The 18704-nt window shown below is 42.6% G+C and overlaps 1 protein-coding gene across 1 annotated transcript; it reads left to right on the top strand.

Moving 5' to 3' along the window:
* The first annotated feature begins 5105 nt into the window (after positions 1–5105).
* CD83 (CD83 molecule) lies at positions 5106–18020 on the top strand. Its single transcript, XM_032704945.1, has 5 exons — positions 5106–5259; positions 5382–5512; positions 15518–15734; positions 15854–15957; positions 17724–18020. The coding sequence occupies exons 1-5, from the start codon at positions 5217–5219 to the stop codon at positions 17880–17882; spliced, it is 654 nt and encodes a 217-aa protein (XP_032560836.1). The 5' UTR covers positions 5106–5216; the 3' UTR covers positions 17883–18020.
* The last annotated feature ends 684 nt before the right edge of the window (positions 18021–18704 follow it).

Raw genomic sequence — 18704 nt, 5'->3', positions numbered from 1 at the left:
AGGGAATCAGGGGAGGATGCAGGGCACACCACCCTGAAGACATCTGAGAAGTCAGTGGATGGTTGCCACTGATGCTGTGCTGGGAGATTTCAGAGGAAAAGGGAATGGGTTTGGGCACCGCAGTCACCAGGACTATGTCACCAGGCTTCCTCTTTCTTCTGCTGGGGATGGTGGGGGAAGTTGATCAGGAAATCCCATGACTCAGATGGGGAAGACATAAAAAAACCAAACAAGAGGTCTGGAAGCCACCAGGAGAGAGGCCACAGTCTGGCATAGCTGGTCTACATGCATGGTGGGTCCTCTGATGGCACACAGTGGTCAGGACATCCTGTAAGACTTGCTGTGAGCACAGGCTGCTCCCAGAAGGAGTTTCTGACTTACGTTTCTGGTGGACCATGGGATCAGCTAGAAGGACAAGGTGATCTACTGGGATCCTTCATTTCTTCCAGTGTAAGAAGTCCCATGGCATGTATGCCTAGGGAAGTTGTACAGGCAAGAGAAAAGAGAGAGGAGCATCAGGAGTAGTAAACATTTCTACAGCATGATTTGGGGGCAGACCAGCTGAAGTTTAGATCTCTAGTAAAACAGTGCCTAGCTGGGTGTGATAAGGAGATGCAAGGTCCAAGAAGGATCTCTGCAAAGCTGGGACTATATGGAGACTACTCTTGCAGAATTCAGTAGAGATGGCATGAGTGATAATTTGCTCTTTATCTTCTGTAGAAGTCAGCATGGATGGCCTCACATGCAGCACAATCAATGTAGAGCACACTGAAATCTGCAAATTGTTGTCCAAGGTGTCCCTAGGCCTGGTGACACCAGCACCATCTAGCAAAACTGATGATAAAAGAGGATCCAGGGACCTGTTAAAAAGGAGATTTCAATGTGTATCTCCAGCAGATACTGCAGTTTGAATGCAGCACCTTGGCCCACCTGGCTACCTGATAGCTCACTGCCTGCTTCTGCAGACAAGATGCTGAATTAGGTGGAGCTTCAGTACAGCCTTACTCTAATTCTTACAGTTGCATGTTTAGACATGGGATAATCTCTTGCTCTCTTTTTGCTTAAAGACAATTCCTAAACTCCCAGGCCAACAGTATCTAAAGAGGCTTCTGATTTTTCATGCCTCCATTTTGGGTCTGTGCTTTGGGTCATGTTTTAATTTCTGCATGAGTGTGCTTAGTTCCTACTTTGCCAAAGAGGGCTGGCACATCTCAAAAGGCTCACTCCAGAGTCGAGGCATTTCAGAGGAGTGGCTGTTTGTGTATAATTAATTGGGTGTTATTTACTGAGCTGCCAGTGGGAGACAGTCTGTAGCACAGAGCTCTGTGCCACCCAGCTGGTCACAGTTCCAGTGTTTTGGGTTCTCAGTATTGCTGGATTGCCACTGTTTAAACAGCAAAGGCAGTCCCTGACCTAACATCTGCCATGAAGGGGCAGAGAAGAGAATTTTGTCCTTAAATTTTCCTTGCTCTGTGAGTAATCCATGTACCTATCACTAGCTGCAACCTGGAAAGTCTCAGTTGCTTTTACTTGGTGTGGTGAGTACCAAGATCCAAGCATGGCAGGAAAATAAATGCTATGACTGCAGCTCTGCTGGGCCCCTCAGAATACATGACTACCTTGCTTTTGTGGCCGTGGATTCTTCTGTCACTGTTCCTTTGGTTGACATTGCCACATTACACAAAATATGTAATTTAAAAAAGAGTCGTCTACTAAAATATAAAACAAAAGCCTTCTGGATTTGTCAGCTGAACTGAAGCAGACAGTTTTTATTGCTGCACAGGAGATAATAATAATAAAAATAAACAAAAAAAAACCCTCACCAGAGGCTTCACAAGAGACATGAGGCACACGGATGGACCTTATTCAAAGCAGAAACTTAAATGCAGTGGAACAAATGACATTTGATAATCATATCCCAAATACAGAAAAATCTGTGCCTCCCCAAAAATGCTAAATGCTCTTTTGGCACCATTGTCTTAACCTTTGATCCTTCATTGTGCAAAGCTCTATACTCTTTGCACCTAGAGACCCAAGGCTTTGCTTTTTCTTAAAAAAACCACTCACACTTGGGAGAAAATACATGAAATAAGAAGCAATCTTACATATATTTTGCAGCAACACACTGGAGTAAAAAATCAGAAAAATCCACTACCCAAGTATTTGAGGGATGTAGTAGCTACCTGATTCAAGGAAACAGGCTATGATTCCACAACAGCATTCTCCACGCACTATCAACACTGAAAAAATATACAGTCTTGACTTTTAACCTTATCCTATGAATCCAGCCCACATCCTTGTGCTTCTAGCCTCATTTCCCACAGAGAATGAAATTTCTGTGATCACGCCATCTGGCTGTCTATCAGCCAGTATGTTCTGAACCTGCTTTCTATCAAGCTGACAGAGGGATCGGGGCTCAAAGAGAATTGAGTGCCTATGAAATTCATGAAAATCAGCAGCTGGGTCAAAGATGAAGATCCAAATGAGTCCCCTTGCTAAGGGAAAGGTAGGCAGAACCCAGCCATTTTACACACTGCTTGTTAATGTCAGTCATCACGTGTGTGGCTCTGGACTCACCAGAGCAGATGGTGCTTCTTCCTCAGTGAGATCAAGGGCTTACAGTTGTGTAGGGAGTAGTACAGGCAAAGGAAGGAGAGGAAGAGGCAATAGAACACTCCAGTAGGAAAGCAAGCCTCATTAGGTACACAGAACAATGTATTTAATGGTAAATTTCTACTTATTCACATAACTGTGCAGCTCCTGCAGTTCCTGAGGGGCCTGCAAAGATGTGGATCTGTTTCTTACAGAGAAGGCTGACAGGCAATCACTGCCTCTTAACTCCAACACACAAAGCCTTTCCATGGAGCTACCATTGCTTCCAACTGCTCAGGACGGGAGTGAAACTCAAAGCAGGTTCCAGGGCTCTGGGGACAATAGACTTGCTCTTTGAAACCATAGAAAGGATATTAAAATTTAGGATGGAAAGTCCAGTCCAGTTCAAAGTTTCCCTAAAGAAAAAAATCCCAACCAGGGAAAGTTTAGAAACAAAATTATTTCTCCTCCTCTAGCAAAGGGAGTTTCAGTTTTTGTTTTTTTTATATCGTGCTCTCCTGCTTCACATAGCGTGCTGTGGAACAGCAGCTGAACTTGCAAATACTTCTGGAGGAAAAGGGCTGTTTTCCTTGAAGCTATGCCTGTCCTGGAGGGAAAACCTGTGTGTTTTTAGGAGTCCTGTATTTTACATGACTGAGGAAGAATGTTGTTTAATATCTCCTTGGCAAGTGTGTGAGGCATGTACATTTCTCAGATTAAACTGAAGCCTGACCCTTTATGCTTACCTTCAGTGCACTTCTCTGTAGCCAAACTTGTGACCCCAGCCTTAGGCATTGCACAGCCCCTCCAGACCACATCTGGTCAGGATGTTATGGGAAGGATTGCTCTGGGCTGACCCACACCAGAGGCAGGAGCTTACTATGGTTTGCTCTCTGGGGGTTTCCCCACAGTGAAAAGGGAGGTAGAGAAGTTTTTTGCCTCTTGACGCATTTATGAAGGGTAAATACATAGCTCTGCAGGACTCACAGAAAGAAGCACTTGGGTGAAAGCTGAGTGCCCTTCTAAAGGCTGGGCCTGGTGTTTGACTGACTCACGGGGGCAGAAAAGTCATCATTTTAGGGAAGAACAGATGTGAAATATATTAACTGGTGCCCTCTTCTCTTTAAGATTTCCTTCAGCATCTCCCCCCCACTTCTGTCTTCTCAAGGACTCTGTTATTTCACACAGGAGAAAGCAGTGAGACTTCAGGATTTTCTCTCACTCTCAAAAGATCCACTGGGATTTACATTTTACCTATACCTTCTAAGTAATGGATTAAGGTCCTTGAAACCAGAAAATACGAAGAGAAAAATAAAGCTTAGAGCCTGTTATATTTACCATGACGGTCAATGAAGATAGAAGCAAAAAGCTTTAAAAATAAATGGGCTATTTCAATAGTGAGGTCCCTGGTGAAATTACTGTCTGACTTCCTTCACAGAACAAAGTGGAGTTTCCAAAAGTGTTACCCACCCACAGTGTTTACTCATCTGAGTTGGACTTTTGCATGGTGAGGACTTGCCAAACTGACTTCTCACAAAGTTTTCTAGAGGTGATTTGGATTTAGGATGCCCAGACTGAAGTGGCTTCTGGGACCCTGGTTTTTAAAAGAGGCTAACCATTCACTCTCCACCCTTCAAATCTCACCCCCCCCTCCTAAATGGCTTCTCTCCATCGTGATCTCAGTAGCCTAAAGACAGCAGCCACAATGGTTTTCCAAAAATAACATCAGCAACTTTCAGTTTCAGGATTTGTAAATGCTTCTGTGATCAACCTTGAACTTCCTCAAAAATTCTCCAGGGGCAAACAGCTCTCACAGATCACAAGGAAAGGATTTCCCTGCCTCCCTCCAGATATCTAGAGGGGATGTCCAAATGGTTCCCCTTCTGGGAGCTGTCTTGACTTTTTTCCATGATGAAATTTTTCAGCACATAATTTGGTAAAATTACATCAGTCCAGATGCCCTTGTTTGTCTTGAAAATGACAAAATATACTAAGAAGAGGTGCTGTTCTACATGAGGAATTGAATGTGTAGCACTACAGAAATACAGATTGTATTGCTCAGCCGTGCCGAAAACTCCTGCTTAGCCCTTAGCCCCAAGTCAAAACATTCTTGTGGTGCTATGACCTCAGGGCTTAAATGTGGTTTCAGAAATGTCATTTCATAAGGCCAACCTTTGCACAGACTCTGTTCTGTTAGAGCTGCAGAGAGAATGTTGAGAGGGGATTTTGGGAGGCTGACAAGCCCTTTCCCCTGAGATTTTGTCACTCAAGAGAGATTCTTTCGGTGCTGATTTTGGTGGCCTTTACACCAACCCACAGTGGTCAAACTTAAATCTGTTCAGACAAGCACAGAGGGGGGAAAAAGGAAGAAAAAAGGGAGGTGAGGTGCTACCGGCACAAGCGGCTGCAGAAATGGGAGTGACCTGACACATTTAGGGGGAGGAGCCTTGTTTCCTGCACGTAGGGATTTTCCCTGTGACAAACCTCAAGATAAGTCTGGGGCATTCCTCAGTCTGCCTTCAGAAATATCACTGTAGAAGCAGTAGCAGTTTCACTCGGCTCTCACAGTCCATCCTGCAAAGAGGCACACTGTTGCTGCTCTGTGATTTGAGGCAGTAAAAGCCATGTCTCCGGTAGTCTACACTCTTCTCATCATCCTATGCAATGGTAAGTGGGCAGCTCTGCATTTTTCTTTCTGGTCTTTATTTTGTGGGGATATGTTTTGGGAAAACAGGAAGGATTTACATAAGCAATCTTTTTCAAATGCAATATGTACCTGTGCTTTGCAGTTTGGTGCTTGATCCTTGGGACTTCTGTGGCGGCCCCAGACATTGCTGTAAGGTGTGCTGAAGAAGCACTCCTGCCCTGTAAGGTTCTTCAGGACACCTCAATCGCCTACCAGACAGCATCTTGGTATAAAGTAAGAAAAAAAACTAAGTTACTTGAGCAGTCTGCTTTGCTTTCCTACCTGATGCTGACTTGTCTTGTACAAAATGGGTTGCTTTCTGAAGAGGCATTCTCCTGTCAGTGCAGCAGAGATAAGGCAGCAGTGCGAGCATTTGAGCTGATCACGAAAAACAGATGCTTTCCATGCCATTGTAGACAGACTATTTGAGTGTGATTCTCTGAATTGCTCTTGGCCTGCTTTTCTATCTAACTATTGCTGGCTTCCATGGATCGGAATTCAGATGATGCCCCATGTGCAGCCTGCCAATTACTACTACAAAGAAGGGTCTTTCCAGGATTTTCTTCAGAGCAAAAAATGGCATCTAAGCCTTGCAATATCAATGATGTTCCTTGGTTAATTCTCCCCAAAGATTTTATCTTTGACATAGAAGAACTAAAAAAGTACTTGCTACTCTTCAGGAAGATTTGACTAGTGAGGTGGGCATAAGGGCAGGGTGTGCAGAAGGCAGATGCAGAGCCAGAAATTCTGAATTATCTCTTTGTAGTCATGAAGTAAAAGTCACATCTTGACTGCTCCGATTCAGAAATCCCATCTACAGAGCAGGAGAGCCCTGCTGACCACCTGTTTGCAGGAGGGGTTACATGGATCAATCAGCTAATGAGCCAAAAATCCTGATCAACATTTTCAAGATAAAATTTCTTATAGATAGAGAGGTAGAATTGCCCAGTGGTGAAAGAAGTGACTGTTGACATTCTGTATGGCACTGTGTATTTGCATCTTAGTGCATGATTTCAGTTTACAGTGTGAGCCAAATTAACAGGAAAAAATGAAGGTTTCGTTCTCCTCCATTCCCCACTCCCAGCCATACACTCCTGCCAATCTTGGTGGTCCTCTTGTTGCCTGTTAAGTCAACTTTTTGTTGCTTGTTATAGTAGTGGAAAATCAATCTGTGAATAAAGATTTTGTGGGTTAAAGTGTTGAATTACTTTCCCATGTGATGGTAGAGCAATGGAAGCCAAGGGAAAAAAACCCCCTATTTATGGTGGGTGAAAACTGTTAATTTATCTCTGCCAGAACATAAAGCCACAGCCTTGGCTTCCTCAGCAGTTTGGTCAGATATAGTTTTAAAACCATTCCCTAGGGTAAACCAACAGTGTATTTAGATAGGGTTTCTGTGGTTGAAAATTGCAATGCATCTGAATTTCATTGCTAGTACAAGAATGAGCATCTGCCTACTGATTAGATGACAACTGCATCCCAAAAGAGTTGTTTTGAACATCTGGCTAACAATCCACCACCAAGTGCAGCATCTATAGTCTTCTTTTCCAAAATGCTGAACTAAGCATGTGTGAGAGACAGAGAGGAGAGAATAATGCACTTTGTTGAATTTTACTATAGGAGCTGGGATATAAGTCAACTTATTCTTTTTTGATTTCTGCCTCTAAAGCTGGATAAGTATCTGTATTTTCCATCCAGACACATGCTAATTGTTTAAGGCTCCATTTTTCTCACAGTGTCTAAGAAAGGCAGAGAGCTCATTGAATGCAAACCATGGAGTCTGGTGGACCTGGAGGAGTTAAGCAGAAATGGAGAAACGGTAGGGGGTGGGGGAGGAAAAAATACAGAGGTTGACTGGATTTGAGAAATATTGTCCCCAAACCCAGTGTTGGAAGTCAACAAAAACAGGCTGAGGTGTGGCAATCCTCCAGAAGCACATCCTTCTCCGAGTTCAATGGCAGTTGGGAGGCCCAGGCAGCAAACAGCATTCCAAAGCCATTGCCCCAATGAAGAAGTGTAAGGAAGGCATGTAGACCCAATTCCTTGTTTTCTTGTAGCTCTTTACAGTTCCACCTGGGCACAAAATGACTGCATATGCAGGGGAGGGTGGTATTTGATAATGCTTTTTGTGTGGGCTCTTTCCTCAGCAGCCCTCACTAGTGCTGCTTCCCTTTGCAGCAGTCAGGCTGTTACAGTCCAGACTGCCAGTGCATGTCCCCTGCCCTGTCCCTTCAATCTCCTTTCCTTCCATTTTCTCCTTGCTCTTCCTGCTTCACCCGTTTTGCTCAGGAAAAGACTGTTTTCCCAATGTCAAGCATGACAGGACCTCACACTTTTTTCTCTGCTGACATAAGAAGTAATAAAAGTCTAGCTATCGTCAGCTCTTGCCACAATTCTCAGGGGTGATGGCACCAGCCATGGTACCGAAGTCTTCTGGGTACTCGTCCCAGGAGAGAGGTGAGAAGTGGGGATAGGCAGGTTGTGATGCTTGCCCAAGCCGCAGTTGCAGCCATATTAGGAAAAGCAGAGCACCAAATCTAAAAAGCCTGACTTCGAGCAGGAAGAAGTAATTTAGGCTCAGTATTTTGTGCTGAAGAAGCAATACTTCTACTTATGGGCCTAGCTAAATAGGCAGCAGCTTGAAGATCTCTCCCCTCACCTCGCTAACTCTGTGCTGCTGTCCCCACCCAACAGTGCAAAAAGGAGGGTGGGGGGATGGTGGAGTGTGACTGGGCTACCCAACATTGGTAATTAATATGTTATTTAGAAACAACTACTGAAGGATTAATCAATAAACACCACATATACCCCCAAAGGGCTAATTAAAAGGTAATTCCAACAAATGGTATGAAATTTCAGGCTGTAAAGTTCAAGCAGCTGTTAGGTGAAATCTTTTGTATGAGGTCACTTTGAACTGTGAAGTAAATGCAAGCAATTAACCTTTGTTTCTGCTGCTTTAAAAAAAATGATGGTGGCAACATTATAGTGCTGCATGTGCAGCTGTTTGCACAGGATGAGTGTTTGGTGAATGAACCCCTCCTTCCCACTGGCATCTCTGCGTGCTCAGACCAATTAAGTGGTGCTTTTAAACAGTTTGTTACAATCTCCTAAAAAAAAAAAAGATATAATTTAAAAGTACTTGTTTTTTCAGTTCTGTATGGAGAAAACTGTTTACAGGACTTAATATTGTCATGTAAAAATTCAACTGGATGTAAAAAAGAAAGTTTGCATTCAGTAATTCCTTCACTTTTGCTAATGTCTCATACTCCACAAAAATAGCATGGATGTGTTTCATCTGTTGTGCATCCAGGATCATTGGAGCTAATTATTCTCATGCATGAAGTTACCTGTGTAAGTAGTTCTGTATAGAATAGGACCACAGTCAGTCAGCTCAGACAAAATAGTTTTAACTCAAAAATAGTTTTTAACTAGGCTGGCCAAACACACTGGGGAGAAGGTAGAGCACCAAGTCCTCCTCCAGCCTGATGCAGCTCTCATCCCATTCACTGTGTGGCCATGAAAAAGAGAACTCATAATGATGGTGGTCTTACAGTGTGGTACATTTTTAGGACTGCTGGGCAACCTACATGCCATAAAACCATATATAAGCAGTGTGGAAGTTTGCTAACTGAGAACTGAAAACTAAGTAATTTTTGCCTGAGCACTCAGGCACTGGGAATTGTCTATGGAAATACTGGTTTTAATCTCTATGGCCCACCTACACGACAAGAATCTGTGTAATGAAACTTTACTTACCTTTCTGCCTCATAGAGATATTGAAAACTGAACAGTTTCTCTTTGTGCAGAACACTGAAAATGAGAACCACTTCATAAAACCTGATAATTATCACTTTATATCCAGTTTGAAAACTAAGTTTAAACACACAGAAATGAAGTCCCAGTGGATATTTTGCTATTTTGTTCATGTGATAGCCAGAAAAGTCTTAATCTAAAACAAATCTTGAGGAAGAGGAAAGAAGGTTGCGCTCTAGAGGAGAGAAATCTGTTAACTTTATAACATTTCCCTGAAAAATATAAAACTGGGGCAGAATTACAGTGGGAAGTCATATTACAAAATAAGAATAAAGATTATAGACATTTAAAATTAATTGCACCTTTCTTCAAAGGAAATAGCTTCTGCTAAATGTGCCTGTCTGTGATCTATTAGCATAGGTAAATTACTTCAGTCTAACTTCTAACATATGCAAAACAGTGAGTGAAATGCTCCTCAGACATCTATTCATCCCCAAGTAGCTTCATCACATGGATGATTTAGACAGAAAGGGAGCAGTGGAAATTATTTCATGATCAAAACAATTCTTTGCCTGACATGCACTGGTGCTGCATGCCCTTAGCTAAAAAAAAACAACAAACCAACCAAACAATAAAGAGACTGTGTGACTGAGTCTGAGTCAAAGGGCTTTTCCAGCTGGCTCATATGTCACACATAGTTCCTTCGCTGTTGTTTTGGGGTTGGGTTTTGGATTTTTTGGGGGTTTTGTTTTGTTTTTTCTTCTCCTCTATGGCACACACAGAGTTCACTCACATGTGCCCACAATTTATATATGTTATTTGCAAATTTAACTTTGGTACCTCTACATGACACTGTATAGGAACCATATGGATGCACCTTCAGCACTAATCGAATGTGAAAGTGCTTTTGTGCTGAAAAATACACCTATTAAGTGGTTTCAGCTCAGTTGTGTTTCATTATTTGTTGGCTATTGGGCATGGCCAGAATTCTATATATTTTGCTTTGGAAAATAAATTCCTTCTGGCCATATGTAGGTTTTAGCTCTCTATAACAGAAATTTCAGCTTGGCCATTATGCCTGGTATAATTTTAAACAAAACCATTTTTACAACCATCCCACCCTCAGAAGGAAATAATTTGATGTTAATATGTTCCACCTTTAAACTGACATCAGTTTTGGACCTGAATCATTTTGTTTAAAATAAAATTTTGCTTTTATGGGAAAAGTGGATTATACTGGCACTTTGATTTACCTGGAAGATAACCTTAGTGTGGGAAAAGTTCAATGAGAAAAGGTATTTAATGACAGCAGAGAGTTTACAACTGCTCACTCTCACATGTTAATGGTAAAATTAAAATTTAATTGATTAGTTGGGTGTAAGTACTACAGCGTGGGTGAATTGCCTTTGTTTAGTGGTACTACCATGTAATGCTGTAGCACTTTGCAAAACTGCAGCTAAAACCCAGACAGCTAGGACTGAGAAAAGTGTTGCTCCTCCTTCTTCCACCTTTTTTTTAGTTCTCTGAAAAAGAAATATTTGCTGAAGAGCACTTAAATTTTGGATGTCTAATTATTCTACCTATTTCTCATAATTCATCCAGTCAGAGAACAGGAATATATCAGCTCAGTGGTATTTACAATCAAACATATCTCTTTTTAATATCCCCTGTATCAGCACCACTGTTCTTATCAAAAAGCTCCGGGCTAGGAGAAACTTAATAAGAATCAGTCAATTGATTAGAGAATATATGTGGGAAAATCACAACCTCTTTAGACCAGCTGTTTCCAAGCTTTTGGGAACTATAATAATTTTCAATTACACTCACTAAAAAAAGACAACTAGAGCTAGTTGCTCATGGCTGTGTCCGGTTTAGTTTTGAATATCTCAAAGGATAGAGACTCCCCACCCTCTCTGGGCAGCCCATTCAAGCGTTTAACCACTCTGACAGTAAAAAAAGCTTTTCTTGTGTTTAAGTGTAATTTCCTTAATTTCAGTTTGTACCCATTGCCTCTTATCTTGTCTCTGAAGGCCACTGAGAAGAGGCTGGCTTTGTTTTTTGCATCCCTTTGGCAATCAGGTTGAATCAATATTGATAAGATGACCCTGAGCCTGGTCTCCTCCAGGCTGAATAATCTCTTCTACCCTCTGCTCATATGTCAGGTGCTCCAAGATACTAGTCATCTTTGTGGCCCTTAGCTGGACTCTCTCTGCTATGCCCATGCCTTTCTTGCACAAGGGAGCCCAGCGCTGACCCCGGCACTTCAGGGTGTGTCTCAGCAGGGACTGAGCAGAGGGGAAGGATCACCTCATTTCAGCATCTGGTGAAGATGTTCTGCCAAGTGCAGCCCAGGACTATCAACCTTCTTTGTCACAAGGGTTTATTGCTGATTTGTGGTCAACTTGGTGTCCACTGGGACACCAGGGCCTTCCCAGCATGTTGTCCTCAGCCTGTTTTGATGCCTGGGGTTATTCTACCCCGGGGACAGGACTTGGTGTTTCCATTTCTTGAATTTCACAAGGTTCTTGTCAGCCAATTCCTCCAGCGCATCAAGGTCCCTCTGGATGGCATGACCCTCTGGTGTTTCAGCCACTGTTCCCAGTTTTATGTCACCTGCAACTAGCTGAGTACTATCCCAGTGTCCAGGTCCTTAATGAAGGTGTTGGACAGTATCAGCCCTTGGCGGGAGCATTTCTTCTCATTGCTATGGAGGAGATGGAAAAAAACAGACTTCTGTAGGTTTTTTTCCCCCAAGCTGATTTCTGAAAGTCTGTCACAGACATTGCTGCAGGTCAATGTATATGTGACAATAAACATAAACTTGCATTTCTTTTGTTTTTTTTTTTTTTTAATTTTCTTGATGGGTAGTTTTATGCAGATAGGCAGAATGATGCTGGCAACCTGCAGGTCCCTGTTTCCCAGAAAAATTCTTGATTCAGTAACCCCCATCAGACAGCATGGAAACGAGGCCCTTTTTATGCAAATAGATTCACTAGAATTTCTACCTGTCCCCACTTTTGAATTTTGGTAAAGCCATTAGCAGCAAAAATGGGAGCAGGAACAGACCACCTCCCTTTTCTACTCCATTTGGAGGTCAGGAGCAGGGGAAGCTGGCATGCTGCAGCTGGCTCACCAGCAAAGTGTAAAGAAAATGAAACACAAATGAAACCTGGGCAGAAAATATTTTTTCACTGATTGGGAAAGGCATGGTCCCTACACAAGTGGATTGCTGTCACTGACAGCGCTTGCTTCGATCCCTCTAAGCATGTGTGGAATTAATTAGGTAAAACCCCTAGCAGTTACCTTGGGCTGTGGTATCACCTGGAGGACACTTGGCATGAATTAGAGCTGGTTTATCATAAAAGCTTGAGCTGCAAAATGATCTGTCTAGTGATAGTCTGCCAAGTAATTCACAGGAGGTGGCAAACAAAATGGCATTTTTGTAATTTTAATTAGGTTTGAGGGGAAAAGAGGTCAGCTTGAATAGAGCAAGAGGCAGAACGATGACCTTACTGAACATCTCACAGACTTCCTTTTATAAAGCTGGGATATGGGGACACACTGCAAATTTGCTGAGATGTTTCCTCTCTACTTTAAGAATTTTAAAAGGGAGGGGGAGGTTTTTTTTTTTAATAAGATGACAGGGGATAAGACTGCAGTGGAAACACGCTTGGTTCAGGCATCAGAGAAGGGCTTGCTGTGTCCTGAGTAGAAGTGGATGCGCTGCCTGTAGAGGCTGGAAAAATGCCACCAGATGTCTCTGCAGCCTAAAAAACGCTGCTGGGCACAGAGCACCCCCACAGACTGCCTTGCTTGCCTTTGCCCTTAAGTAAAGGGGAGATTTAATGAAGAAAGAGATGCATGCAAACCCCCAATTAAACCCACACATATGACCCCTTCCTCCTCCTCCTCCTCCTCCCCAAATGCAAGGTTTGCAATCCCCATCCAGGTCGCCACCGGTTTCACCACAAGTGGCAGAATCAGATTAGACCACAAAGTAACTTTTTCTTCTGTTTTGGGGAAAGGCACCTTGTTAGTGCAGCTTCATCGACACTGTTTTGCCCTACATGGGGCGGGTCTATGTAAGGCAAAATTCTGATTGGCTTGTCACCAGGGTCACTGTCATTCTGCTTTTGACAGCAACTGAGCGCCTTAAAAAGCTTTGGAGGCAATAACCAATCCTATCCCTCACTGTTCCCGTCAAACAGGGAAATTAAATCATTTACCCAACATTTCACTTGGAATAAGCACATAGGCATGGGATACATGGACTTGACTTCTCCCTTATATGAGCAGTGCTGATTACAATTGCATACAGAAAGATCAAAATGTTTTCTCATTCCCAGATCTCAGCCACAAGAACTGCAGCACCATTTGCCACCCAAGACAGCAATTATTTATGCTACCAGTGAGTTGAAAAAAGAAAAAAACACCCTAAAACAAAACTAATTTTCTGTGTGTAGCTCAGACCTTCTATCTGCAACTTAGGGCAATGCAAAGACCAGACAGGCTGGTTCTCCCTATTGCCCTATGGACAGTTTTAAATTTCACTGAGGAAGCGGATGGTAAGGAAAGGGAGAGTGGCAAAAATTAGTTTTGAGGGAGGTCAGCTATATCCACTTAACTGCTACTGACCGAGTTGTAACCAGAGCTGAGCCCAGCCTGGGTATTGGAATTCCTCTGGCCACATGTCTGACAATGTGCAGGGCCTGAAAATACCTAAATCCCTGTAGCACAGTGAAGGCCTTATAGCCTGAAAACTACCATACGCTGGTAGCTGCTTGGGGCTGGGTGTAATAAGAAAGAGAACCTGGGGTAAATTTACTGGGGGTTAAGAGGAAGAAGGTACTTTCTTCCCTCTTTCTGGGTAATGTATGGAAAGTCCCAGGGAATTACTGCTCTGTGTTTCAGTTCATGCACTAAAAAACCTGAAACCTTTCTGAGAAAGAATCTTTACAATTACGGAAATTTTGTGTTTTAGTGTCATTCTCCAGTTCCTGAAAAGTTCCTCAACTTGCAGCTTGTTTTACACCATTTTAGGGCTGCAAAAAACAGCAAAATATAATGGAGCAGCAGGCCCATATATCTCTCCAGACTCCCGAGTGTGCTTTCCTCATGCGAACACATGAAAGGGAAACCAGATACTCCTAGCCCCAGTATGAGAAAATTGTGTTAATTTTAATAACTTACAGTGTAACTGTTATACCCCGATGCAGTAGCTATATTGATAGCAAGTAAGCACCAACATACAACCCAAAAATGTGTCTATTAAAATAATAAAATGTCCTTGGCTTATATTAGTTATAGGTTTGGCTGAAATGCTGAGCCTTGGACTTACGAGCTGGCTCTGGCTCTACTGGTCTACAGAAAGACTGAATTCATTACTTGGGAAACCTTCATGGAGGGCATGCTGCCTCGAAATCCCTGGGAGTGACTTCGATGAATAAGAATGGACACGGGCTAATTCAAACCCTTCTCCCATCTTTCAAATCAGCTTAGTGATTTCTCTTTTCTTTGTGGTTCCCAGCCAATTGTCATTTTCAGTGCATCCTATCACCCTGCAATACGAACTGTTCTGGGAATATACTTCATTCCTCCAGCAGCCTCTCAGCAATGCCAAGGAATGTAGCTCTTCTGGTTATTATTAAGAAATTCAACATACAAATGCTCCCCAAGTGCACCAGGACCTGCTTGTGACCTTCACACAACTGAATCTGAAGGAGTCGAAGCAATTTTTTGTTCTTTGGTTCCAATAAAGAGCGGAAGGAAGGGAAGGGGAGAGGGGGAACCCCCATTCCTCCAGAGAGGCATCGTGGTTTCAGGCGTCAGCTGCACAGAAAGTGGCACAGGGCTGTTTCCAGGGCTGCATTCCCACACAAGGAACTCTGGGCTGGGGGGCTGCTGGGAGAATGGCAGGCCATGCCGGCAGAGGCATCGCACTGTGGCATGCTGGCTGGGTTAGCAGGATTAATTCTCACCACTGCATGGCAGAAATTGTGCTAGCAGGGCAAGCACAGGCAGTGGTGGAGCTTACCTGCCTGCTGCCATGCTCTCCTGGGGACCTGTGTTCCCCAGAGCCACAGATAAGCAACTGAGTAGTGCTGCCTCTTGCTGCCTTAGCTCCCCATGGGCTGTCTCTCTCTCTGAACTCTTCTGGGGCCTCTGCATAGGCACATTGAGAGCACATTCTACTACTGCCTTTTATTATGTTGCATCCCTACCAGGCTTGTATCCAGGTGAGGCAGCTTAAGAAATTAGTACAGAATAGCTCTATAGTACCTATTTATAAATGTAGGGTCCATTTAAGCAAAAGCCCTTATACTTTTGGATTGTGAGCATGAACGTATTAAATGGGTTTGAGGTTGTGTTCCCCCCCTCTCTTTAGCCTCTGCATTTTCAGCCATAAGCTGGCTTTAAAATTTTCTTTCTCCTAAAACTGAGGATGACACTGTTGCCCAAGAAAAGACATGTATTTGTGTTTTCCAGATGGCTGGAGACGGCAAAGGAATAGCATGGGAAGTCCTCGATGTGGAATCTCGTTATCCAAAAGAACTTGGGGGGTCCTTGGAGCTCTCCAACGACACCTTCTTTTCACTGAGGATCAAAAATGTTACCAGCCAAAACAGCGGGACATATAAGTGCACTTTGGGGGAACAGAGTGGAGAACACAATCTAAGCAGCACAGTCACATTAAAAGTAACAGGTACAGTAGAAAGCTTCAACTCTTCCATGCTCTATATGGCATTTCATGAAGGTAACAGTTTAAAAATATTTTACAAACACCAGAATAATGTTTTACAAACACCTTTCTTTACATTTTAGGTTGCCCTGGAATAGAAAAAGAAAAATTTAAAAAGTACAAGAGTGAGCTCTTCATGCTGACTTGCCTGGGGATTTTTTACTTGCTGCTCATCTTCTTTACCTGTGTAAGTAAATTGCTTTTTCATAATCAAAGCAATAAAAACAACAAAAACCCCCCACTCATTTTCTGTGCTAGCACTACTTTAGCACAGCTGTTCTGAAGTTGGTGTTCATACTTAATTTATGATCAAACTCAGGTTTGATCACAAGGAACACAGGATGGAGTTCCAAAGAGATAGAACATTTCACTGCACCCTGATATAACTCAAACCATCAGTTGTTTTTCTGCACCTCACTGCCCATTTCTGTTTCTAGTTACTCTGTGTGCAAACTACTCATCAGGTTATGGGTACAGCAGCAGCTCTTCTGGTTTGGTACCTGGGAATAGCATTTGCCTCAGATGGAGGCACAGGCCCATGGGATCCCTTTCCCACCTGTAGCATTGCTTTGTGTGGTGGCATGATAGACATGTTCAAGTCCACCTGAATTTTGCCTCAGTTTTCACACCTCTAAAGTGGTGACAATCCATTTCAGATGGGCATTTTTGTGAACGCCCGTCTTTCTTGTTAAACAGACATTTTCAGATACATGGAAAAGAACCTCCTTGGGTGTTTTATCCATACCTTTAATGCTTACTGGTAGTTCTGGGATGGAGGGGAGAGGAGGTACTCGGGAAGCTCACTCCACAGAAGCAAAACTATGCTTTGTCTGCGGTGGCAATGAGGACACCCCCTCGTGCAGAAGTCTCTGCCTCCTGGCTCTGAGACAGCATGAGTTTTGGGTGTTGATACAGTGCATCACTGGCTGCCTTTGTAATTAAAAATAAAACAAAACCAATCCCAGCATTTTGGGAGGCCAAATTTAACTTCTGCTGCCTATTTCATATTTGCCATCTTGTTTTGCTTCTCAGCAGATGAATCATAACTGTTGATTGGAGAATATCTAATTAGCTGAAACTAAATGTAGCTTTCCATGTATCTTCAGGGAGCAATTAAATTTATGCCTGCTCTTTTTTAGATTGACAATTCTGCCAGTAATTTGTGCTGTTCAGACTAAAGTTTGACAAGGCAAATCTTGTAGGAATTTGTTAGGATGAAAGTATGAAAGCAAGGATATCACTCAGAAGAGATAGATGCCCCCGTTCTTCTCAGTGTCCTGAAAGAATTTCAGATCTCTACAGAAATCAGTCCTTAGCTTTTGTTAAAAAAACAGTCCTAGTTTTAGTGCAGTTATAAAATGCAGAGCTGTGTAGTGAAGATAACCACTCTGGTGGAATTATGTGTATCTTACTCTTGGGTGAAGTCCAGTCTCAGGTATTAACCTAGCTTTCATCGAAATTTAATATTGCCCTGATCTCACAAGTGAGCTTCATTATTTAAAATTCCTGATAAGTTCTTACATGTTGCCTTGTCCTCTCCTTTAGTGGAGATTGTGCCTTATCTCCACTAAACTGAGCAGCGACATTCAGTTTAGAAGTGGTTGACAGGACTGGGGTTTTACTTTGATAACTTGAGGAAAATATTTCGGACCCTGGCTTGTATTGAAGGCAGGTAGAAGCCTACTTGCAAGAGCTTGATGCAAGGCCTGTTCAGATGAAAATGTGAATAAAATATAAATTTCCTTTTGTCACTAAGGCTTTTGTCCTATAAAATTCATTGATTTCGGAAGAAACAGCAGTTTTCTTTGTACTGGGTGCTTCTGGCAACAAACAAATGGAAAAGGTATATGGTTAGCAAGGAGAAAAAGCAAAACTTTCAAAATTTATTTTTTTTTAAATTGTCTTTCATAGGGATTCTCAGTTTTAATCTTTCCTTTGTGTTCTCTCTTTTAGACATGTCTAAGAAAAGAGAGTATGTCTCCCAGTTACCAAAAAACCAGACCAGATATGAAACACATGCTCACCCTCATCAATGTACATGAAATGACAACTTTCCAGGATTTAAACAGCAACAGCACTTGCAAAAATGAGCTTACTTCAAGTTCTGTCTAAGTTGACATTGATGACACCGTGGGCTCATCAGTAAACGCAAGCTGGATGGCCGAGTGGTATGGAGAGGAAATGAGTGATAACATAGGGTCTCTTCAGAACAGCCCGAAAGTACAGGTAACTTGTCAGTGATCTGTTTGTGCTGGACAAGCCTTCGACAAACACTGTTATGCACTACAGTAACTTTTGAGAGTTAGTCAGCTAAGAAATACCATTACAGCTACACAACGTGTTACAATGCTGTTATGAAGTTGGTACCAACTTTATTTCACTGTGCTGTGAAGCCCTCTTTTTCTGAGCAAGAACACACTTATAATATGAAGACCAGGTTATAGGGAGGCCATGGCAGTGCAAAGCTGGGGGATTAAGCTCTTCACTGAACTGATAGCTCTCACCTTTCCAAAGCAAACACAACAGGTGCTACGGTATGAAAAGCTACGTGTGTGGGGCTGTCTCCGTTCTGAGCCTGATTCTGGGTGGAGTTCCTTTACTGAAACTGAGATGTAACTTATCATGTGATGTTAAAGTAAGCTGAAGTGGTAACTTCATGGACTTGTCCTGGATGGATCAAAGCAACATCCACTTTTAAATCTTGGAATGACAGACAGGCCGAAACCACTTTTAAATCTTGGAGTTACAGGTAGGCTGACACTTAGAGAAGGGAGAAGATTTTCTCAAAATCTGTCTGGACAGAGATGAACTTTCTATCTCTGCAGGAGAAATAGGAACATATTTCCCAGAGGCATCTCTAGATTAATCCATAGGAAGCTTCAACGAGACTGTTAAATAAGAATGAAGAAGTCGGTGATATTAAGGACATATAAA

The sequence above is a fragment of the Chiroxiphia lanceolata genome, chromosome 1 (genome assembly GCF_009829145.1).
Source record: "Chiroxiphia lanceolata isolate bChiLan1 chromosome 1, bChiLan1.pri, whole genome shotgun sequence".
Taxonomy (NCBI): domain Eukaryota; kingdom Metazoa; phylum Chordata; class Aves; order Passeriformes; family Pipridae; genus Chiroxiphia; species Chiroxiphia lanceolata.
Note: the sequence above shows the minus strand (reverse complement) of the source record. Positions and strands in the feature narration are given on the sequence as shown.